The sequence below is a fragment of the Hippopotamus amphibius genome, chromosome 17, assembly GCF_030028045.1.
Source record: "Hippopotamus amphibius kiboko isolate mHipAmp2 chromosome 17, mHipAmp2.hap2, whole genome shotgun sequence".
Classification (NCBI taxonomy): Eukaryota; Metazoa; Chordata; class Mammalia; order Artiodactyla; family Hippopotamidae; genus Hippopotamus; species Hippopotamus amphibius.
This window is the reverse complement of record NC_080202.1, coordinates 51,803,697-51,829,380: the sequence shown is the minus strand read 5'-3', so window position 1 is coordinate 51,829,380 and position 25,684 is coordinate 51,803,697. Positions and strand designations below refer to the sequence as shown.

At 44.3% G+C, this 25,684-nt stretch overlaps 1 protein-coding gene across 6 annotated transcripts in view; it reads right to left on the bottom strand.

The window, feature by feature from the left end:
• Positions 1-25,684, bottom strand: part of CCDC57 (coiled-coil domain containing 57) — a 124,747-nt gene that overhangs the window by 77,155 nt on the left and 21,908 nt on the right. For all 6 annotated transcript variants that reach the window (XM_057716546.1, XM_057716547.1, XM_057716548.1 and 3 more), the window contains 4 exons: positions 24,347-24,547; positions 16,812-16,970; positions 12,585-12,747; positions 12,040-12,177 (listed from right to left, as the gene is read on the bottom strand). In XM_057716546.1, coding sequence (XP_057572529.1) covers positions 12,040-12,177; positions 12,585-12,747; positions 16,812-16,970; positions 24,347-24,547 — 661 coding nt within the window. The remainder of the gene's footprint in view (positions 1-12,039; positions 12,178-12,584; positions 12,748-16,811; positions 16,971-24,346; positions 24,548-25,684) is intronic.

Below are 25,684 nucleotides of genomic sequence, written 5' to 3'. Positions count from 1 at the left end.
GTAGTTGTGGCACACGGTCTCAGTAGTTGTGGCTAGCAGGCTCTAGAGCACAGGCTCAGTAGTTGTGGTGCATGGCCTTAGTTGCTCTGTGGCATGCTTCCCAGACCAGGGATCAAACCCACATCCCCTGCATTGGCAGGTGGACTCTTTTTTTTTAAGAACTTTTATTGAGATACAGTTAACAGACAATAAACAGCATATATTTAGAGTGTACAATTTGGTATCCCAATCTCCCAATTCATTCCCCTCAACCCTCCCTGCTTTCCCCACTTGGCGTCCATGTGTTTGTTCTCTACACCTGTGTCTCTATTTCTGCCTTGCATTTCCTCTTTCATAGTTGTTAGCATTTGCCTTATGTATTGAGGTGCTCCTATACTGGGTGCATATATATTTATAATTGTTATCTCCTCTTCTTAGATGCATCCCTTGATCTTTATGTAGTGTCCTTTCTTGTCTCTTGTAACATTTTTTATTTTAAAGCCTATTTTATCTGATATGAGCATCGCTATTCCAGCTTTCTTTTGATTTTCATTTGCATGGAATATCTTTTTCCATCCCCTCACTTTCCGTCTGTATGTGTCCCTAGGTCTGAAGTGGGTCTCTTGTAGACAGCATATATATGGGTCTTGTTTTTGTATCCATTCAGCCAGTCGGTGTCTTTTAGTTGGTGCATTTAGTCCACTTACATTCAAGGTAATTATCAATATGTATGTTCCTATTACCATTTTCTTAATTGTTTTGTTGTTTCTGTAGGTCCTTTTCTTCTCTTATGTTTCCTGCTTAGAGACGTTCCTTTAGCATCTGTTGTAGGGCTGGTTTAGTGGTGCTGAATTCTCTTAGCTGTTGCTTGTCTGTAAAGCTTTTGATTTCTCTGTTGAATCTGAATGAGATCCTTGCTGGAGAGTATTCTTGGTTGTAGGTTCTTCCCTTTCATCACTTGAAATATATCATGCCACTCCCTTCTGGCTTGCAGAGTTTCTGCTGAGAAATCAGCTGTTACCCTTATGGGAGTTCCCTTGTATGTTATTTGTTGTTTTTCCCTTGTTGCTTTTAATAACATTTCTCTGTCTTTAATTTTTGTCAATTTGACTACTATATGTCTTGGTGTGTTTCTCCTTGGGTTTATCCGGCCTGGGACTCTCTGCGCTTCCTGGACTTGGGTAGCTGTTTCCTTTCCCACGTTAGGGAAGTTTTCAACTATAATCTCTTCCAGTATTTTCTCGGGTCCCTTCTCTCTCTCATCTCCTTCTGGGACCCCTATAATGCAAATGTTGGTGTGTGTAACGTTGTCCCAGAGGTCTCTTAGGCTGTCTTCAGTTCTTTTCATTCTTTTTTCCTTATTCTTTTCTGCATCGGTGATTATCACCATTCTGTCTTCCAGGTCACTTATTCGCCCTTCTGCCTCAGTTAATCTGCTATTGGTTCCTTCTAGTGTATTTTTCATTTCAGTTATTGTGTTGCATATCTCTGTTTGTTTGCTCTTTACTTCTTCTAGGTCTTTGGCAAACTTTTTGATCTTTGCATCCAGTCTTTTTTCAAAGTCCTGGATCATCTTCACTATCATTATTCTGAATTCTTTTTCTGAAAGGGTGCCTATCTCCTCTTCATTTAGTTGTTTTTCTGGGGTTTTATCCTGTCCCTTCATCTGGTACAAAGTCTCTGCTTTTTCATTTTCTCTATCTTTCTGGGGCTGTGGTTTTCAGTTCCACAAGACAAAATACTGCTGATACTGCTTGATACTGCTGTCTGCCCTCTTGTGGAGGAAGCTATCTAGGAGGCTCGTGGGTGCTTCTGGATGGGAGGGACGGATGGTGGGTAGGGCTGGGTGGGCAGAGCTCAGTAAGACTTTAATCTGCTTGTCTGCTAATGGGTGGGGCTGTGTTCCCACCTTGTTGGTTGTTTGGCCTGAGGCTACCTAGCCCTGGAGCTTACAGGCTCTTTGGTGGGGCTAATGGCAGACTCTGGGAGGGCTCACACCAATGAGCACTTCCCAGACCGGCAGGCGGACTCTTAACCACTGCACCTCCAGGGAAGTCCAAAGACTCAGTTTAAATACTGAGTGGTTATCCTCAGTCTAGAGACTGAGGGAAGACTGCTCAGTTAAACACTGAGTAAGGTGGGACTGAGTTATTAGGGGGAAGACTGGCCTATGGTTTTTCCTTGAATTGGCTACCTTAATAGAGTTTGTCAAAACAAACAAACAAACAAACAAAAACAATGAAATCTTATGAGAGCTTCCGAGCTCCCAAGAAGGTGAGGTAGGAGATAGGTGGGCTCCAGGCTAGGCACTTATAACTGGCCTGTTCACACCTCTGGGGTGAGAAGAAGATGAGCTCTAAGCCGGACATCCATTACCAGCTCCCTGTTTACACTTCCTAAGACAAGAGACAACTGTGCTCCGGATTGCATATTTATGACCAGACTCCTGTTTGTATTTTGAGATTTGCACCTCAATATAAGAAACAGCAACAGAAATAGCGTAAATTACTGGACATTTGGACACTTTTATGGCAGGGACAGAGAGTGGCTAAACCCTATTAAGAGATCAAGAGGTCATACACTCCCCATCTTTGGGACAAGGGAGACACTACGTGTGCGTAAAAGCCTGCATGGGGTCAAAAAGGCAGGGGATGCCAGACCATAATGTCTTGCTATCTCTCTCCCAGAGGCCTTTGCCATAGGATCCATCTTAATTGAGGGGTGCGTGTGCACCCAGGGGAGGGTCCAGAGGCAAATTAACCCTGGGTTCAAAACAAGAAGAAGACAAAGACCCAGAAGACTACCCTTTTATAAAGAATTTAAACTCCCCAAAGGCGCGACTCTGGGGATTCTCTCCCTGAGCTTGCACGCATGTCTTTCCGCGTGTACTTTGCTTTTCCAATAAACTTTTTTACTTTTCTCTTTACCGTCTGCCTCCTCACCTGAATTCATTCTTGACAAGGCAGGCAAGAACTAGGGACCCAGGCCCTAGCCACTGGCCCCTGTGGTCCAGTGGTTAGGACTCCCAGTCTGGGAACTAGGAATCAAGATCTTGTTTCCAGCTACTGCTCGCTGCTGCTTGCTGCAAGCTACTGCTTACTGCTGCCTGCATCTGAAATCAAAGGGACTCTTTCCTCCTGGCAACAGCTTTCTCAGGCGACTGAGAAACTTGCAGGAATGGTGGAGGCAAGACCTCATGCCGTGCACTGTCCCTATAGGGAAACCCACTCATTTAATTAACAACCTGTTCAACCGGGGACCAAATAAGAACTGGCCATTCCTCGACCTGAGCACCCGTGGTGGTCTTATACGCCACCTGAGACACCTGAGACATGTAAGAGGGGGCAAAACCTAGAGGAGTTAAGCTCTCAAGCAGTACACTGGTCCACCACACGATCATCACTAGCAATTTTATTTCAACAAACTGACTTCAGAATGGGAAAATAAAGGTTTCAAAATAAAAGAAAAAGGAATGACAGATTGCCAGCCTCCAACTAATACCCCAGCCAAGTTAATGTACGTACAAACCTCAAAAGTATTTACTTAATTGGAAATTAAAGGAAATTTTGCCATAAAAATGAGGGGGCTAGGGACTTCCTTGATGGCGCAGTGGTTAAGAATCCACCTGCCAATGCAGGGGACACAGTTTCGATCCCTGGTCTGGGAAGATCCTACATGCCACAGACCAACTGAGCCCATGTGCCACAACTACTGAGCCCATGTGCTGCAACTACTGAAGCCTGTGCACGTAGAGCCCGTGCTCTGCAACAAGAGAAGCCACTGCACCACAACGAAGAGTAGCCCCCGGTCTCCACAACTAGAGAAAGTCCTTGTGCAGCAACGAAGACCCAATGCAGCCAAAAATAACAGATAAATAAATAAATATTTTTAAAAAATGAAGGACTCTTTTATCACGTACACAGCTAAGTTAAATGAAAGTTAAAAAGTCGGCTTGGTAAAAATATCTTCAGAATTCTGGCTTTAAACAAAGGCTTTCTGGGGGAAACGTGCATTTCTCTGTGTCTTTGAGATGTAAATGTTCAACCCGATCTTCAGGAAGTTCTGTGTGAATGTACATGTACGTGTTTTGAAAACTTGACCTCTGTCATACTATTTTTGAGAGTAAACTCTCTGCATTTTATTTATGTGACATCCTCCCCCACTCTCTTGTGGGGAAACCTCTTGCATCTTAGTGGTTTGAATCACTATTAATACATATACATTTTATTAATGGCCAAATGTTGGATCCTTTTAAAATTGGGGAAACTAACAAACTGGTGAAAATAGAGCACTCTCATAAACAGCTATTTTACTGGTACCTATAAAAACAAGTCAAATTAAAGGTGGAAAAAATATATCTAATGATTAACCTAAGAACTTCTTTAATTTAAAACAGAAAAACTGGTTTGGGAAGCTTCATTTGTGGTCTTTGGTCCCCCTCAATGGGTCTCACAGATACTAATAAAGCATTAGAATAATTAATGTTAACAGGAAAAATCCTGTAAGGAAATCTAGATACTATTTCCAACAAGGTAGAAATTTTAAAAGGAATTATCTTGAATAAAGAAATCTCTGGATAGTAATTTAAAATGGGATAAATAAAATGGACATTTGTGATTAAAACACAAGATTTTTATATTACTACACTACCTAAGGTTAAAAGGGACCCCCTACTGGTCCCCAACATTAAAAGCCAAACAAGTCCATCCTATTTACCCCAGTTTTAAAATACATTTTTAAGGGGCTAGAAAAAAATGTACACTGCGATACCTGACCAGCAATTATTTGGGGGCAACAGTTAGGCCAAAGGGTCTAAGTTACTTGGCTCAACCCTACTCTGGGGGTCCCACAGCCTTTTATATAAAAATAGATAAAATGGACAGGGAACAAAAAGAAGAAAAACTTTTAGAACTCCTCCTGTAAGAAAAGCTTGTTGATTGGATCTTAATGAAAGTTAAAGTTAAAGGTATAAAAGTTGACAGAATTGAGATGAAAGCATATAAAATTGGTATATTTAAATGGGCTTTATATAAGATGGTTACATCTCTTTTGTTTAATTATATTGTGGGATACTCATGTTTCATTGGACAATGCTTCCCCTGCCTGGTATTATAGGACAAGGCATACAGACTGCCCCTCAGGAAATATTAAACATACTAAAGGAAACCAATAGGGTTACCTGAGCCATGCAAATAAGCAAAAACTGGGAACTAACATCCAAGAGCTAATAAAAAATAAAAACAGTGATTTTGCTCTGAGCTTAATTGTGAACTCAAAATAAAGGTCTTTGCTGAATGCCTTATACAAACCTTTAAAGGGAAGATAAACTCTAAAGTTCTAGAACATAGAACTCATAAAATAAATTTCAGTTTAGTAAGAAATCTTGTCACTGATAAAATCTTTTAGTACCCTTTAGGTGACAGACCTGTTCTTTAGGGAACTAAAAACAACTGTCTTTCTCTTGCCAATCTCTACAAACCAGAAATGTAAGTGCAGGCCACAAGCACATGAGACTGAGCCTAAGGAGTTCTATCAGGCAAGACCTGAAACCAAGGGGAAAAAAGCAGCAGTTTTAAAATTCAAAATGCTGGAAATGCTCCCTCAGCCAAACTTCACAAATAGTAAAATTTTAGTTACCTGAGCAAGCAACTTAATGTATTACAATTATTATTTGTAAACTAGTAAGTTTATATTGAGATACCTGATTCATAACTAGTTTTTTTTTAAATTATTTATTTATTTATTTTTGGCTGTGTTGGTTCTTTGCTGCGGCACGCAGGCTCTTCGTTGTGGTGTGAGGGCCGTGTGTGGTGTGCCCCGCAGCATGTGGGATCTTAGTTTCCCAACCATGGACTGAACCTGTGTCCCCGGCATTGGAAAGAGGATTCTTAACCACTGGACCACCAGGGAAGTCCCCATGACTAAGTTTTGTCAACTACAACTGGCCCTCGCCATTGGCCTTTGCCATCTACCTCTACAAAGATTCAATCATGTGCTGCTGCAGCTGCTGTCAACGTCCCCCTGAAAGGTGTTCAGGGTGGAGAGCTGAAAGGAAGCACTCTGTGCTCTGTGAAAAACTGGCAGAGCAGGTCATTAGATAGTAAGATATTTTCAGGAGCCAACTTTATGGGCCCAATTCTTGTATCTCCTCATAACTAGAAAAACACTAAAATCCTTCATGGTGACGACTGCTTCTTGTGACTAGCAGTAATCTTTTGTAAACAATATGGGCTTGATTGCATGTTTTTCCCTTTCACCAAACCACATATATACTGAGCTTCCCCCTGCCTCTTTGGAACAGTTTCTCAGAGCTATCTGGGATGCTGTCTCCCGGGCTGCAGTTCTAATTTTGCACCAAATAAAACTTAACTCACAACTCTCATGTTGTGCATTTTTCAAGTTGACAGTTTTTAAGTGAAGCCATGAGATCTCTACGTTTGCCTGTTTATATGTCTGTGTACACATTATACATATGAGATATCTTTACCTCTGCAAAGTGTTAGCAAAATTGAATTTATAAAGAGTGCTATTTAATTTGAAAGAAAGTGCTTACAAATAAAGAAATCAGCCAAAATGACTTTCAGGGTCACGTGAACTGAGAAATATTCAATATTAAGTTGATACCTGGTATTAAAGTTTGTTTGTTGATCTAATTAATACAGACATGTCATTAGAGTCATCAACATTAAGTATAATACTTTATTGTACCTAGGTTTAATAGAAGTCAAATAAGACCTTATTATATCTGTTGCAAGGAAAATAACTTGATATGATGAGACTTTAAATGTAAATGAGATAAGAACTTTTGGGTAAACTCTTTAAAACTAATTATATCTTAGAAATGTTTGCTTAAGATGATCTTTCCAGATATTTGGTGACTTAAAGTTCCACAGCTGTGCTAATTTTAAGTGATGAAAGTTTTTTAAATAGCTAGATAATTTCCAAAAAACAACAAGATACTGAGATATCAATTACTAAATAGAGAAATTAAAGGCATTTAGTGAAGATGTTTGGTGCCACCCTGAGATGTTCTCTATAAGAAAACAAATGTTTTTAGAAATTATCACTGATATTTACATTCACCAGTCTACAGAATGACAATGAAAAAGACAGTTCATAATTGCTTACTTCTTAACTTTCACTAGAAATTAAGCTTTTTAAGCGTTGAGGTTTCTAATTTAAACATGTAATTAAAATTAATAGGAATAATACAGAAACATTTCAGTGTACGGTAGGAAAGTAGAATGTGTTTTCAGTAAAGAAGGTATGAGGAGGGGCTTCCCTGGTGGTGCAGTGGTTAAGAATCCGCCTGCCAATGCAGGGGACATGGGTTGAAGCCTTGGTCCAGGAAGATCCCACATGCCGCAGAGCAACTAAGCCTGTGTGCCACAACTACTGAGCCTGTGCTCTAGTGCCCATGAGCCACAACTATTGAGCCCACGTGCCACAACTACTGAAGCCTGAATGCCTAGAGCCCATGCTTCACAAGAGAAGCCATAGCAATGAGAAGCCCACACACTGCAATGAAGAGTAGCCCCTGCTCTCCGCAACTAGAGAAAGCCTGCATGCAGCAACAGAGACCCAATACAGCCAATAAATAAATAAATAAATAAATAAATAAATAAGTACGTATGTAAAAAAGAAGGTATGAGGAATGAAATCATTTTTATTGAGGGAAAAGAAAGTATGTCTTAGAACTGGTTGGTTTATTTGGATGGCATAAAGAAGGGACTGGAGCTAAAATTAACTTGTAAGGAAACAAGTCAGTTTTGTTAGCAAGACTAGGAGAGTATTTCATCATTTTTGTGATTGCATAATTCTCTTTTGATCCCATGTGATTACATGATCACAGAGTGCTCTTGTCTGTGCCTTACTCTATCACACCCAGTGGCCTTGTCTGATGACAGTGTTGTTTAAAATTGTTTCTGTCCAGGGAAGTCCCCCTGAAGTGTATTTTAAAATACATAACTATTGGGATGTTAGATAGTTTTATTTGTTTCTAATTATTATGTTTCAGTCTACAATTTGGACCTTCCTGCAATTTCCAACATGTCCACCCTCACCATGGATTTTATATTTTCTTGGTTGATGACTTTCTCTGACATTCTCTCTTTTCTCCAGTTCTTACCATATTTGTGTTGGGTCTAATTTGTGTAGTGAACACCTTCTTATAATATATCTAGTGGCCCTGTGTTTCTGACTCTATCCTGAAAGTTATTATTGTGATGTCAGAAAACACATAGGACTTTATTTCTTGATGGCATTGCTGAGTGGTTGCATTTACCCTGTACTTTTTGTTTCCAGACAATTCCACATGAGAAACAGACACCATGCAGATATATGAAGCAGACTGTGTGAGTTTCTGTGCCCTTAAGTAATCTGTATTTGTTGTTTTCTTTTAATCATTTTATAACTTTGTTTAAATGAATAAGTACTGTTTCACAGTGACCTATGATCCTGTCGTGTTTTAAAACCTTTTCGATATTTTTAACAAACTTCGCAAATATCAAAATCTAACTAAAGCTCTTTTAGCCTCCAGCTGACTCTGGGATGCTTCGAAGGAGCATCCTAAGACATCTCACAGATGAATGTTAAACTAAGTTTATTTCGTATGTTTAATTACTTCAGAAACATTGTTAAGTGATTGGAGATGAACCTTAGGCCACAGTGTGTGGATAAATGTTATTAATATAGATATTCCAAAATTTATACGGCATCCCTAACATCTGATATGTCCTAATATAATGTTATCATTCGTAATTCTATTTATTCTAAAATGTAATATGTCAGAAATATCCAAGTTTCCTGCTAATTGCATTGTACTCAGATCTTTAACCATGCTATTTTAAGTTTTGTCCTAATGCTTTTACAAAATGAAGATTTTCAAGAAGACTCATAAAGAACATAAGAATATAAGTTTATGATAGCCTTTAGATAATATGACTGAACTGTATAACAAATGACAAAACTCTAATGGAAAATCTGATCAACAGGAATCAGTTACATGGGACTGAATGAACTGATGAATATGGTTTATAACTTTATGACTTTGGGAAATACACTAGTCATAATCTTTGTTTTCCAGAAAAACCTTTCCTCTCATACTATTGTGGTGGGAGCTCCCCCAGAACAAAGTAACACTAGGGCTGGGAGGCCATAACTCAACTAGAAAGGAATGCATTTGGATCCTGCCATTATCTTTATGTGCCCATTAACTCTGAAGCCCCCCTTGCATGGTTCCTGCATAACTCTGTTACTGTGTAATTCCTGCCTAACTCTGTAACTTAGCAATGGCCCAGAGGCCATAGAAGGGGAAGTACCCAATCAGGTTATATGCTCCTTTGCTTGTTACCTTATTTGGGAGACAAAAAATTCCAAAGTATAGGAGTTTAACTAAAGTACATAAGGCGATGCCCCGCTGCATTTGGGGCTCAGCCTTCGGATATGAATCCGCTGAGCCTGCGCGGCTACAATAAACATTGTTTCCTGCTTATAGCCTCGGCGTCCTGTTTGCCACTGCCGATTCCTGCTACACTATGACCTATGATCAGTTGATAAGGTATACCTTTGTAAACAAAGATAAAACATTCATCTTTTCTCTCTACCTGATCCTGCCAGAATTTGGCTTCTCCAACTGGCTCTCCTGTGGACTTGATGGTTTATTGCAACTGGATTACAACTAGTTATACTAATCAGTTTTAATTTGTTCTTTCTTTCCAAATTGTTTATGATTTGTGTCTCCCTGCTACTCTATGACTTTATCAGTGTTACTAGCTGCATTATTTATATCCTGTCTATTTTGTAAGACTGTTATCTCTTACAGTGCCCAGTATGTAATCAGGCCTCCAACAAAACTGATGATGGCTAAACATCTTGAGGAAATAGATCACATTTATGGCTCTTATAGAATAACTGTAATAGTGTGATTCTAAGTATGGGAAGAAGCAACAAGGAAAAACATTTCCTGGATCATAGTAGGCTAGTAAGACAGAGGATCCAGAGAATCTTTACCAACAGGAGTGGAATATCAACAAGAATTTCCACCTGATCTGGGGTGAGCCTCCCAGAACCATGGGACAAAGAAATTGGTCATGAAATGTCTCCCAAACATCGGTCAAATTCCAGCTCAAGAGAGGATCTAAGAAATGGAACATTTCCTGCCATATCAGTAAACAAAGGATGTCACAGTCATCAGCACTTGCAGCCCTTCAATGGGAGCTGGTGAGCCCTGAGGGAACTCAGGAAGGAAAGAATACCTGCCATCAGCAGCCATCAGACTGCAGCCACTCCCTATGGTGAGCCCTGAGGAGACTAAGGAAGTGAAAATACGGGCTACTGGCCCCAGATAGCTGAGCTGCATATCAAAGGAATGATTTCAGTGAGTCCAGACCCTTGCATCTTCCCATACATAGAAAAGCACTACATTTCTTAACTTGGGATATCTGTTTTTCTTTAATTAACAATAATCTTTTGATGTTCCCGACTACCTGCCCTTCGCTGCAAAACTTCTATATAACCTGGTTCCTTCCATCGCCTCCTTGGAGCAGTTCTCTCAGGGCTACTTGAGATGCTGTCTCCCATCTTGAGATGCTGTCTTTTAGGACTTGAAGTCCTAAAAATTGTGCTGAATAAAATATAACTCTCAACTTGTAGGTTGTGAATTATTTTTTAAGTCCACAGTTCTTTGTGTTATTGTTTACCATGGTGCAATATCTGAATTTGGGGTTTTTTGATATTTCAGATGCTGAAGATACAAAGAAGATTGTAGGACTTCCTAGGTGTGTTGCAATGCAAATAGAAGTGATTGTTCTTTTTCCTCTTGAGAGCAAGGAAAACAAAGAGAATGTGAAACAGGCTAGAGGAGAAAGATAACCTGGCCTGAAAGAGTTAATCATTCCTTGTTTTACTTCAGCTGTCACTAATCTGTAGTAACTAGATTTTTACTTCATAAAGCTAACTCCCTGATACTTAACTGTGTGTATTACATCCTGTCTCTCACTCCCTAGCCCTATTACTTCCAGGGACCCTATACAGCTAACAAAGTCATTCCTATAGTTTTGCATTTCAGAAAGGAGGCCCCCAGCTGACAAACCAGAGACAGACAATCAACAAACTGCCAGGCAAACAGACAATCAACAAACTGCCAGATCCCAGTTACTGGGTGGCCTGACGCCAGCTATGACTGTTTTGAAATATTGCAAAGGGAAAAAAAAAGAATAATGTAAGTGAAAAAGAATGCAAGACCTCCGCCTACTTGATCCTTATCACATACCCCAGAATGCAAGCCCCACGTATAAATCTTCCCCACGTATAAATCTTCCCCACGTATAAATCTTCCCCGACTCCCAAGGATGGGGTGGGGTGGGGCACAGTTCTTGAGGCACTAGCCTGCCGTGTCTTCCCTTTGTCTGGCAAAGAAAAATAAAACTATCTCTCTCTTCCTCCAAAATCTCTGTCTCTGTATTTCTATTAGGCCTCGGGGTACAGAGTACCTGTTATTACAGTAATGGGTGGCACAGTGGTTAAGAATCCGCCACGAATGCAGGGGACCCAGGTTTGATCCCTGCTCCAGGAAGATCCCACATGCTGTGGAGCAACTAAGCCCATGTGCGATAACTACCAAGCCTGCACTCTACAGCCTGTGAGCCACATTATTGAGCCCATGTGCTGCAGCTACTGAAGCCTGCGCGCCTAGAGCCTGGGTTCTGCAACAAGAGAAGCCACCGCAATGAGGAGCCCGCTCACCACAATGCAGAGTAGCCCCCGCTCGCCACAACTAGAGAAAGCCCATGTGCAACAACAAAGACCCAACGCATCCAATAAATTAATTAATTAATTAATTAAAAAAAAAAAAGATTGTAGATTCCTGTTAACTGGTTCAGGCTCAGTCGTACCCTTGTTTGTGCAAACAGTCATTTTAAAAGAAACAGGACTGAAAAGACCCAACTCCAGTGCTGGTTCTATTTGGCATATTTTCCCTCTGGCTGGGGCAGTGGGTATCTCCAAGGCGCCTGGGAGGAAGAGCTGCAAGGGAAGTTCAGGAGGTGCGTGGCCCCTCACCTGCTCCTCTTCTTCAGGGTGGAGCCCGCGGCGTGTCTGTAGCGCATGCACAGCCTGGTCTCTCTCTCGGGTCACGGCCTTCAGCACCACCTCTTGGTCACACAGCACCCTCTCCGTCTCCTGGAGCTTGGCAGAAACCTGGGGAAAATGCAGACTCGGTTCATCTTAGGAGGATTACAAGGAAGAAGTGCCACCTTCAGGGTCTGGACCAGCTCTCCATCCTTCTGGGAAGCAGAGAGCAGACACTAGGGTGAGAAACCCCAGGAAATATGTGGACATCAGAGCCAGTGGAGCACGGCAAGTGCTGGGGCCACCCCTGTGTCTGGCTCCAGAGGCAGCTGCATTGGCTATTAGAGAAAGGCTGTGGGCAGGGACTCATCATTGTAAGCCCTGTTGTTATAAATCAAACTGCTCAGTAAGGCTGAGTGTTTTCAAATGCACAGGATAACTCAGTGAGGTTCCAAGCCATGCTCCATGCACCACAGTGGAGGTTCCCAGCTCTTCTTCCTGCAGAAAGAAGTCAGACAGCCCTGGGGAGCGCACACCTGATCTCTGGCCACGGTCAGGCCCTGAATCAAGTCCTCGGCTCGCTGGTACTGTTCCCGCTCGATGCCCTCGCAGCGGCGCTGCCAGTCCAGCTCCAACTGCACCTTGTCACGCTCCAGGCTCTGCTCCCTCTCTACTGCCAGAGATAACTGCTGTTTGTACCTGTGGGCGTGAAAACCACCACCATTAACATTTTCCTGAAGTCCCTTTGGGCTGTGATGCAGCTGAGATGGGAGGCACCCCTCCTGTTCACAGGCTCAGCCAACACCTTCACGCAGGCCCAGGTTCAGAGAGGGGAAGATGGCTGGGTCTCCTAATACCGAGAAACCCAGCACCATGGGAGAAGAGGTCAAACTCAGTAAGAGGAGACAGGAAGAAAGCCAGGAAACTCGGACAAACAAAATGGCTGCACTAGAGAAACGCAGGAGGGTTCAGAGCAGAGCAGACAGAGCTGGAGAGTCAACCGTGAGCTGAAAGGTCAAACAGAACTTAGAAGACCAGCATCCATCTACCAGGAGGTTGGGAAAAATCAAAATGGAGGAAGGAAATAACCACAGAAATAGGAAATCCACCATGGCTGGATAGGGATGTGTGCCTTCTGCTTGAAAGCACCAGAGTGCTGGACAGCAGGTGCTTCAGATGTCATAGGGAAGGTGCAGACCACCAGCCAGGGTGGAAGAAGAAAAGTGCATGGGGGAGAGAACTGGACCTGCAAGAGGCTCCTTGTCAGCCATGTGGAGAAACACAGGGTGGAGATCGCTGGACAGCCTCTCCCCCGGTGGGCAGGACTATGACCAGGGCGGGATGGTCACACCTTCTATAGGGGACACCATGTAAGGCTCTGTCCTGTCCACTGCAGGGATATTCTCCTGCTGGCTTTGCTGAGAGGACCACGCGGCCAGGATGACCCTGGCTGACAGCTAGCAAGGAAGTGGAGATTTCAGCCCAAAGCCACTGGAACTGACCTCTGCTGAAAACCTAGACGAGCTGGCAAGGGAAGCCCCAGCCTCAGAAGAGAGGGCAGCCTGGCCGATACCTTGATTCCAGCTGAGTGAGACCCACTCACCTGGGGGACCTGGCTGAGCTGGGCCTGGATTCCTGACCACAGAAACCAAAGTCATAAATGGGTGCTGAGTAAACCCACTCTGCGGTCATTTGGTTTTTTGTTTGTTTTTTATTTATTTATTTGGTTATATCAGGTCTTAGTTGCAGCAGGCGGGATCTTTCGTTGCAGGGCGCAGGCTTCTCTCTAGTTGTAGGGCTTGGGCTCCACAGCTCGTGGGCTCAGTAGTTGCAGCACTCTGGCTTACTTGCCCTGCGGCATGTGGGATCTCAGTTCCCCAACCAGGGATTGAAGCCACGTCCCCTGAACTGGAAGGCAGATTCTTAACTACTGGGCCACTAGGGAAGAGCCTGGCATGTGGGCGCTTTTAGTTGTGGCATGTGGGCTCTTAGTTGCAGCATGCGGGATCTAGTTCCCTGACCAGGGATGGAACCCAGGCCCCTTGCAGTTGGAGAGTGGAGTCTTAACCACTGGACCACCAGGGAAGTCCCTGTCTGCGGTCATTTGTTACAGAGCAATAATAAAGTAACTCTCAATGGGTTTAAAATCCAGAGGGAAACTGATTTGGCATCTAGTATCCTAAACCTGGCTAAATTAGCATTCACACAAGAAGGCAAAAATAAAGACACAAAGACTCAAAACTTATCACCTGTAGATGGACCCTCCTGAAAAGTGATTCTTAGAGGAAGCACTAGAACAGGACTTCTGAAACCGTGGGGAAAGACCAGTTATTTTTAAAATACCCACACCATCGAGGACCAGTGCTTTCATAAAGCACAATGCCGCTGTGAAAGTTCCTGCCCACCCAAGCTCTCTGTGCCCCCTGCCTCCTGCGGGGCAGGGATGGACCCCACCAGGAGTAGAGGTTGTAGAGGCCCCAAGGGGACGTACTGCGGGAGGCCTGGAGTCCGGGGTCGGGGGGGGGGGGGGGCGCCGCAGGGGCATGCCATTCGTGGACTCTCTGCACCAGCATCCAACATAGGGCCTCATTTCCACATGCAGGAAATATTTAATGGAAGCTACTTTCCAAGAGAAATCATGTTAGTTATTTAAGCCAGTGGCTTTAAGACAAAGTAAACCTCTGTCACTGACACACATTGCCCGAGGCAGGCCTGAGCCGATCCAGGCCCTGGTGCTCACCCGGGTCCACTGACCCCTACTGCAAGCTTCACTCACACCGCCCGGGGTGACCTGCACCCTCCCCAGGCTGAAAGGGAAGGGCACCAGCCAGGAGTTCACAAGGAGTCCTGACTGGGTGCAGCATTTGAAGCTGGGGCAGAAGGAGTTACCAGGGACCTGAGCCCAAAAAAGAGCAACAAAGAAGACAAAGTCCAAAAAGATCCAACAGGATTACACACAGATGTTTAATCCCTGCAGCTGGAAGTATAAACAAGTCTCTAAATCAGCATTTGGTGGCCGTCACAGAGCAATTGTTACCGGGCTTGTCTTCCCACTTGGACACCCAGGATGTTGGATAAAAGCACTAAATGGCTTTCAGTTACTGCAGAACAAGCAGGGGAGGCCCATGACCCTTAGAGACCACGGCCACACTCTCCCTATGCGCCTTCTAGATCCCGCACGGGAGGGTGGGGCCTGGTGCAGCTTGATGGCTGTGCCATGGTCAGAGCTGGGGAAGCTGAAACAGCTGTGGGCCTTCACAAGGCAGAGTACTGGAAAGGAGGGAGCTCCTAATATCTGCATGGGCGTCCCCTTGAAACTCGACGGAGTTTGCTACACTCGTGCGGGGCTGATGCAGGCTGAGCAGGAGGAACTGGTGGGCTGTGCAGGCTCCTGGCAGCTAGCGCAGTCTCCCTGGGGATCACCAGGGCACCCAGTGGAGACCCTGGGACGACACACAGCAATAGGGCTATACTGGCCCTTGTGAAGAGACCCTAGAGCTGCCCTAACAAAGATTTAAAGCAAACCTCCAATGATCAAGCTGCTCTGCAGGCCTAAGTAACCAACTAACTAACTAAGTAACTACAGCCAAGCAGCAGGCACCTGTGAAAGGAAGACGACCAACCCAGAGGTCTGTCGATGCAGTGGCCACACATCCAACAGCCATGGACACCTGTGAGATGTGCAAGGAAGCAGGATACTGGCCTCCGTGCCACAGAAACAGACCCTCAATAGAGGTGATGAATTAGCAGAAAAATACTTTAAAACAGCTGCTGTAAATATGTTCAGAGATTAAAGGCAACCACACAATGAGTAGAGAAATGAAAAGTAAAATGTCTAAAATAAAAAACCCACCAGTCTTCCCGGCAGATGAGACTTTGCAGGGAAAGCCTTAGAAGCTATCAAAAGAACACCAAATTAGGAAACAGAAGAAAGACAATAATAAGAATAAGAGTAGATATCAGTGAAATTGAAAACAGGAAAACAACTGAGAAAAATCAATGAAACCAAACACTGGCTCTTCAGAAAGTTGTGTAAAATGGATAGATCTCTAGCTAGACTGATGAAAGAAAAAAGAGAAAATACAAATTGCCAATATTAAGAAGGAGAGAGGATATTGCTACAGTCTTACACATATTAGAGGGACAAGAAAGAAATACTATAAACAATATATGCCAGTAAAGCCAACAATTAGATGAAATGGACAAACTCATTGAAAGACATAAATTACCAAAAGCAACACATACATACAAAATAGAAAACCTGAATATTCAAATAAATATCCAAAGAAAGCAGACACAAAAGAGTATAAACTGTACATGTCCATGCAGATGAAATTCCAGATCACTGACAGACAACACTGTGAGACCACAGTGATAGAAGGCAGCCTGGCGGGTGCCAGGGTGTGAGGGGACTTCAGGCGGTGGAAGCAATTTATATCCTGACTGTAGTAGTGGTTATACTGCATATTTATGTATATATTTCTCAAGACTCATCAACTGTACAGTTAAAATGGGTAGATTTATTATATTTCAATGACTCCTCAAGAAAGAGGATATTATCTTTACTCAAGTGTTCATACCAACTGACAGGAAAAGACACTACGACACCAACAATCAGACAAAAGACCCCAGAGGTGATTCCTGACACAGGACCAAATGGCACATGCACTTTTACAGCCCTGGTGCAGACCAAGAAATGTGCTGCAGGAAAGGCCTCCTCTGACCACATGCCTCACCACCCCATCTTTGCCCCCTTCCCCCACCTTCCAATGTCCTGCTGGCATCTGGCCAGCTGCGCCTTCAGCTTCACCTCTTCTTCCTGCAGCGACTGAACCTGAAGGTCTTTGGAAATCATCTCCTTGGATAGCTGAGCAATCTGGGCATCCCAGCCAGATTTTAGAGCAGATGCATCTTCCCGAAGTCTAAACAAAAAAGGGAAGCTATGTGAATGAGGGCATGGTTCTCACTCGAGTGCTCTTTTACAACAAATACACATACACATACATAAACACACATACACATGCACGCAGACCTCAAAGGAAATGCTACACATCAGGGTCTCTTCCACACTCATCAGGGCAGAGACTTCCTTGCCTAGATTAAGAAATGGTCTTACCCAAGAAGAAATATACACCCATCCCTCCCACCAACCCAGGCACCAACTAACACCTGCAGCATGCCAAGCTCATGCCAGGTGCATGGGGAAATGTGGGCCAGGACGTGTCTCTCAGAGCCAATGGTCCTGAGGCAGCGCCATCTGACTCACCTGGGCACCCCTTGCCATGCCCGGCACAGTCCCTCCATGTGGAGATATTCAACACATATCCAAACTGAACAGTAAGATACAAAGGTTCCACAGAAACCCTTTATGTTCCTCGGTGGAATCACCAAAATTTAATAAATCTCCTAAGAAGAAAAACTTTGGAAAAAACACCTAAAGATACTGACTAGAGTAACCATGATATTAACCACACAAAGCTCACAGGGTGGTCACCGGATTTGCAGCCCTGGCCTGTTTCCCTCCTAAGCTTCACTTAGTGTGCTGTGGGGTAGATGCGATGGTCAGGCACTGCCCACTGCCCAGAGCCACAGGCCCATGGGTGGGCCACAGAGTGTGTTGCAGAGGTGGACGAGCTGTGGGAAGGCAAATGGCCGTCAGCCGACAAGGCCCTGGATCAAAGCCCTGAGTGCAGCTGCCCTGAGCCTCAGACAAAGCTCTATCCAAACGTGGGCAGAAATGGGAAGAAGAGAGCAGTTTCCCTCATGGGAAGCTTCTTTAAAACACTTCAGCTTAAACAGGCCTCAACATCAAGCCTGGTGTGCTGGTTAAAACGCCCTTGGCAAAGGGTCACCTGATCCCACAGGAACGAGATGGCTCTGCTCTGCCCTTCCTGCCCCTGCCCTGTGACCCCCAGGCCCGAGTCCCTGCCTGAGGAGCCCTGTGCTCTCCACTCTCTCGGGCACCCCAGCACCCTCACAACACCTGGCCCAGACACGCAGCGGTAGGGTGGGGCTCTCTGCTCACAGGCAAACCCCACCCTAGAGGGCAGGGGCTGGCTCAAGGTCCCACAGCCTCAATACTGGTCGAGCCAGGATTATTATCACTCTGAGTAGCAGAGTTCTCCATTCAGAAAAGCCTACAGTGAAACCCATTTGGGAGAACGCTTTAAAGACCAAGGTGAGCATGAAGAAGGGGAATGACCCTGAGCCCAGGGGAAAGCCATGCTGCTCAGTAAAGCATGAGGGTTCTTTAGCTCTTAAGAATCCTAACTTAAGAAAATGGACCCTCTTTGGACCTGCCTAGAAACATTATGTAATAAAAGTGTCAATTCTCAAAGGATTAAGACATTTCAAGTATGAAATTTCCAGCATTAGTCTTAGCTATGGGAAAAGGTCATTTTTTAAAATATAACTTAAACAAATTACTTCTAGTACAGTATGTCCAGACTCATATGAGTGCCCCACATGTGACATTACAGAGGGAAATGAAAGGCCTTCCTCTGGTCTGCCTGTCACTAGAAGACAAAAGGACATGAGATGCCTGGCCTGCCCTGGAATTCCAAAGCACTCCTTCCCCTCTACCTACTCGATGGCAACTCTGCTCTGAAGCCCAAGGACAACAGCCAGGAGGTACGTTGCAACTGGAGCTTATCTGATTTTGCAGGTGAGAAAGCGGAGCAGCTGGCAGCCTGGGGAAGTCGACTTCCTGGGCCTCACACACCAAGTGGGACGTCTGTTCTGAGCTTCCCATTACAGTCCCTGACTTGATCCTTCATGATTCCATGTGTGTTGGGCTTCCCCAACTATAAGAGAAGTTGCTGGAGCTTGAGAATCATATTTTTATTTCCTCTTAATTTCCAACGAATTCCCATGAGATGATCGGTACACAACAGGGGCTTTGCATGTGTCCATGAATGAGATCCTGTTTCCTCCTCCACTTTGCCAAGACCAAGCCACCACAAGCAAGCCTGTGTTCTGGAAAGCAGAGAGCTCGCTCTCACCGAGTCCTGGCCTCCCTCCAGCATTTGGACCAGCACTGCCCAGCATTGGGCCATGGGCCACACAGGGTTCCCAGGCATGTGGCCAGTCTGAATTGAGATGTACCTTCAAAACTCAGCACCAAAAAATGCAAAATATCTCAACAGTAATTTTTTCAGGCAAATTTAGTCATCCTTCTTCATTAATAATTTTATATGGATTATTGATTAATAATATGCAACAAGATGGCATTTTCGATAGACTAGGTTAAATAAAATGTTACTGGAGTTAATTTCACCTATTTCTTTCTTCCTTTTTTTTTAAATATTTATTTATTTGGTGGCGCCAGGCCTTAGTTGTGGCAGTTGGGATCTTTAGTTGTGGCATTCGGGATCTTTAGTTGTGGCATTCGGGATCTTTAGTTGTGGCATGCAGGATCATCAGTTGCAACATGTGAACTCTTATTTGCAGCATGTGACCTCTTATTTGCAGCATGTGGGATCTAGTTCCCTGACCAGGAATTGAACATGGGCCCCTAGCATTGGAAGCGTGGAGTCTTAGCCACTGGACCATCAGAGAGGTCCCTCACCTTTCTTTTTGCATCTTAGCTGTGGGGACTAGGAGGTAAAAGTGCCATGTGTCCCCATCACACTCCATGTGATAGGTTACGTGCCTGCACCGGCACACACGGTTCTCACAACGCTGTCTTGGGTTATCATTTCTCCACCCCGCCATCCACAAACTAACAGTTTCAAGAAAACCATCACAAATAGGCCCAAAGAGACAGCAAGCTCACAATATGGGTCGTTTTGTTGCTGATTTGTACAGAGTATGTCTTGGTATAAAAAGACACTGATACAGACATTGAGGCTTCTCCTGGGAACCCACTGATGCTGCTCATCATGGCTGCTTGACTGATCCCTTGGAGGAGCAGGAAGGAATGCAAGAGGGGACACGCCAAGAGGTGAGAGCAAAGGAAGGAGGCCTCTCCACAGGAGGCTCTGTGCACCAGGACACTGGACTCTGAGTAGCCATCCATGAGAAGGGCCCAGGGAGAGCCTGTCCAAACAGAGGAGTGTCTGGGAGACACACACCCATCAGACTGAGCTGCCTCACCCCTCCAGCTACTGCTACCTGCATTTAGCAGATCAAACAATGAAATGTGAATCTAAGGAAGCTATCCTAAATAAGCTTTAACTTCCTGGTATTTTATACTTTGAGACATTTCCCCCTTAAACAGAAATATGACTTGGCAGAGAATTTTCTGTAAAAAAAGAGACAAGTATTTCCCAAACAAAGGGGAAAAGCCAGTTGCTAAACAGCAGGCTCCACAAATGACTTATTTGTCTTAATCATCTTCCGTAAAAACAGCTTCTCTAAAGATCACTTCCTTACTGGCCACCAAAAGGCTGAGTTCAATTACAACTTCACTTGCAATGGTCCTTCATAGACACCAGGCATAGTGGGACAGAGCGGCTTACATGTCATGGCCTGGCTTAGACGCCAAAAAGAAAACTGGATTTAAAAAGAAACTAGTTGCACTTACTACTGCAGAGGTGGACAGTAACGGTCATGACTGAGGCAAAATGTTACAATTCTGGCTGTAAAGGTGGAAGAACATCTAGGAATCAAGGGATGCAAATAATACAGCTCTAGTAACTGCAAAAAGCAAGGAAATGAGAATTTCCCTAAAGCCTCCAGAGGAAGAGCAGCCCGGCCCACATCGTGATTTCTGGCCAGTGAAACTGACTTGGGATTTCTGACTGCCAGAACTGATTAAGATGGTGGAGTAGAGGACGTGTGCGCACTCCCTCTTGCAAGAGCACCGGAATTACAACTAACTGCTGAACAATCATCGACAGAAAGGCACTGCAACTCACCAAAAAAGACAGCCCACATCCAGAGACAAAGGAGAAGCTGCAATGAGACGGTAGGAGGGGCGCAATCGCCTTAAAATCAAATTCCATAAATGCTGGGTGGGTGACTCACAAACCGGAGAACAGTTATACTGCAGAAGTCCACCCACTAAAGTCAGGGTTCTGAGCCCTACGTCAGGCTTCCCAACCTGGGAGTCCAGCAACAGGAGGAGGAATCCCCAGAGAATCAGACTTTGAAAGCCAGCGGGATTTGATTGCAGGACCTCCACAGGACTGGGGGAAACAGAGACTCCACTGTTGGAGGGCACACAAAAAAATGTGCTCACCAGGACCCAGGGGGAAGGAACAGTGACCCCATAGGAGACTGAACCAGACCTACCTGCTGGTGTTGGGGGGTTGCCTGCGGAAGTGGGGGGCGGCTGTGGCTCACCGAGGAGACGGGGGCACTGGCAGCAGGGGTTCTGGGAAGTGCTCATTGGTGTGAGCCCTCCCAGAGTCTGCCATTAGCCCCACCAAAGAGCCTGTAAGCTCCAGGGCTAGGTAGCCTCAGGCCAAACAACCAACAAGGTGGGAACACAGCCCCACCCATTAGCAGACAAGCAGATTAAAGTCTTACTGAGCTCTGCCCACCCAGCCCTACCCACCATCCGTCCCTCCCATCCAGAAGCACCCACGAGCCTCCTAGATAGCTTCCTCCACAAGAGGGCAGACAGCAGTATCAAGCAGTATCAGCAGTATTTTGTCTTGTGGAACTGAAAACCACAGCCCCAGAAAGATAGAGAAAATGAAAAAGCAGAGACTTTGTACCAGATGAAGGGACAGGATAAAACCCCAGAAAAACAACTAAATGAAGAGGAGATAGGCACCCTTTCAGAAAAAGAATTCAGAATAATGATAGTGAAGATGATCCAGGACTTTGAAAAAAGACTGGATGCAAAGATCAAAAAGTTTGCCAAAGACCTAGAAGAAGTAAAGAGCAAACAAACAGAGATATGCAACACAATAACTGAAATGAAAAATACACTAGAAGGAACCAATAGCAGATTAACTGAGGCAGAAGGGCGAATAAGTGACCTGGAAGACAGAATGGTGATAATCACCGATGCAGAAAAGAATAAGGAAAAAAGAATGAAAAGAACTGAAGACAGCCTAAGAGACCTCTGGGACAATGTTACACACACCAACATTTGCATTATAGGGGTCCCAGAAGGAGATGAGAGAGAGAAGGGACCCGAGAAAATACTGGAAGAGATTATAGTTGAAAACTTCCCTAACGTGGGAAAGGAAACAGCTACCCAAGTCCAGGAAGCGCAGAGAGTCCCAGGCCGGATAAACCCAAGGAGAAACACACCAAGACATATAGTAGTCAAATTGACAAAAATTAAAGACAGAGAAATGTTATTAAAAGCAACAAGGGAAAAACAACAAATAACATACAAGGGAACTCCCATAAGGGTAACAGCTGATTTCTCAGCAGAAACTCTGCAAGCCAGAAGGGAGTGGCATGATATATTTCAAGTGATGAAAGGGAAGAACCTACAACCAAGAATACTCTCCAGCAAGGATCTCATTCAGATTCAACAGAGAAATCAAAAGCTTTACAGACAAGCAACAGCTAAGAGAATTCAGCACCTCTAAACCAGCCCTACAACAGATGCTAAAGGAACGTCTCTAAGCAGGAAACATAAGAGAAGAAAAGGACCTACAGAAACAACAAAACAATTAAGAAAATGGTAATAGGAACATACATATTGATAATTACCTTGAATGTAAATGGACTAAATGCACCAACTAAAAGACACCGACTGGCTGAATGGATACAAAAACAAGACCCATATATATGCTGTCTACAAGAGACCCACTTCAGACCTAGGGACACATACAGACGGAAAGTGAGGGGATGGAAAAAGATATTCCATGCAAATGAAAATCAAAAGAAAGCTGGAATAGTGATACTCATATCAGATAAAATAGACTTTAAAATAAAAAATGTCACAAGAGACAAGAAAGGACACTACATAAAGATCAAGGGATGCATCTAAGAAGAGGAGATAACAATTATAAATATATATGCACCCAGTATAGGAGCACCTCAATACATAAGGCAAATGCTAACAACTATGAAAGAGGAAATGCAAGGCAGAAATAGAGACACAGGTGTAGAGAACAAACACATGGACGCCAAGTGAGCAAAGCAGGGAGGGTTGGGGGGAATGAACTGGGAGACTGGGATACCAAATTGTACACTCTAAATATATGTTGTTTGTTGTCTATTAATTGTATCTCAATAAAAGTTCTTAAAAGAAAAAAAAAAAGAGGGCTTCCTAGGTGGCGCAGTGGTTGAGAATCCTCCTGCCAATGCAGAGGTCACGGGTTCGATCCCAGCTCCAGGAAGATCCCACATGCCGCGGAGCAACGAAGCCCGTGTGCCAAAAAAAAAAAAAAAAGAAACTAGTTGGGAATTCCCTGGTGGTCCAGTGGTTAGGACTCTGCACTTTCACTGCTGAGGGCCCAGGTTCAATCTCTGGTCGGGGAACTAAGATCCTGCAATTTGCATGGTGCAGCCAAATAAATAAATAAATAAATTTTAAAAATTGTTTTAATTAAAAAAATAAAAAGAAACTAGTTTATGGAGAAATTGGAACTCTTGTGAAAAATGTGCATCCACTGTGGAAAACAGTCTGGCAGTTCCTCAAAAAGTTAAACATAGAGTTACCATATGATCTAGTATCTCCACTTCTGAGTACCTACCCAAAAGAACTGAAAAGAGACTTCAGCAGATATTTGCTCACCCACAGTCATAGTAGCACTAATTACAGCAGCTAAAAGATGGAAAGAACCAAAATGGCCAGTGACAGAGGAAATGAAAAACAAAATGCAGTTCTATACAAACCATGCAATGTTATTCAGCCTTAAAAGGAAAATTCTGACACCTGCTACAACATGGATGAACCTTGAAGCCATCACGCTGAGTGGAATACGCCAGGCAGAGAAGGACAGACACTGTAGGATTCCACTCATGTGAGGTCCTTAGGGTAGTCAAATTCACAGAGACGAAAGGTAGGATGGTGGGTACCAGGGACTGTGAGAGGGGGATGGGGAGTTACTGTTTAATGGGCACAGTTTTAGTTTTACAAAGGAAGGAGTTCTGGAGATGAATGGGGTGATGGCTGCACAACAATGTGAATGTACTTAATGCCACTGAACTTAAAAATGGCTAAGATGGTAAATTTTATGCTCTGTGTATTTTGTCACAAATAAATAAATGCATACATTCGTACATACATCCACACATACTGACCACACACTTTCATATAAAAGGAAAAAAGAGAATGGTTAAGAAGAGTGACGGGGAGCTGCAGGGGTGACTCCCGAAACCCGATGCCCACTTCCCTTCGTCTGAAACAGGTAACTAGGCAGCCAGGCCCTGGGCCCGGGCTCACTTGTCAATGGCGGCATCCTTCTCCTTGGTGGCGTCTGCCTGCCTCCACTCAGCTCTGCGGAGCTGCACCTCGAGGTTCTCACAGCGCATCTGCAACTCCAGGGCCCTGGCCTCTGCTGCCTGCAGCTGCTCCACATGGGCACTCTTTGCTGCTATCAGCACCGCATCCCTCTCCCTGGCCAGACGGTCCAGCTCCTCGTGCCTGAAACACAGCGAGGTTCCCAGCGGTTCACACAGGCCCCGCTCGGAACCCCTGAGCCCAGAATCTCCCTCATCCTGCAGGAGTGCTGCATGCATGTGGGCACTTGTGCCCATTTCTCTCTGCTCCTCACTCCTCACATGCAAACACTGACTGAAAGATTCTCAGACACCAGCCCCAAGCCCTCCCAAGCTCACAGCCCATGAGAGAACATGTGCTTCAGCAAAGAGCCATCAGCAGGCCCACCAACTGGGGAAGCAGAATGCAGGTACAAACTGCCCTCACCTCGCAGCTACCCCATCTGCTGGGCTGCTTTCAACCCAGAATCTGAAGCTTCCCAGAACTGGGGGTTGCGGGATGCAGGCTGCATGTCTGTCTTCACTGGAGATGCCAAACCTATCAGAACTCTGTCAATAGAACAGATGTTCATCTCAAAAATACAGTGTTGGGTGTCAATGACAGCTGACATGATACCCATGATTTTTTTATGCTTTTATTCTATTTGGTTTTGATGAAAAGTAAAAAGCCCTAAAAAATATTATTCTACACGATGCCTTTCAGAGTCCATCAGCATTGTTCAATGAGATTATCAAGCCTTATTCAATCAAGTCACGTGACATATTTTTTTGTTCCATTTACAATCAATCCTCATCTTACTCATCTTGCAAACTGTTCAGTATTTTCCACCTTCACGTAGCAAGAAAACATACACACACTAGTTGCTGTACTCATTAGTTTCTGGCAGGATATACCTTTGTTTTTCACCAAATCACAAGAAAAATTTGATCATGACAGCTAGTGAAGGGAGGGAGTTATTTCTGAGCTGCATTATTCTGCGACTATAGGTTAGTTATTTTCAAAAGGCAAACACCAAGACTCTAGGGCATGGACGCCCTCATCCACACCAGGGAACACAGGTTCCTTGCCACCTTGGCTCTGTTAAATAAGGCCACCTGGGCTGCATGTGACTCTGCAGGTGCACCCTGCTCCCGTGACTTGTTTCAACGGGTAAAGTATATTAATGCTAAAGTGTCAATCTGGGAATGCATTTCACAAAGTGTGTTCTCTAATTCTCAGTATTTTGATGATATTCCTCCAAACACACATAAACACGCTCATTTGAACTGAAAAGGGAGGAGA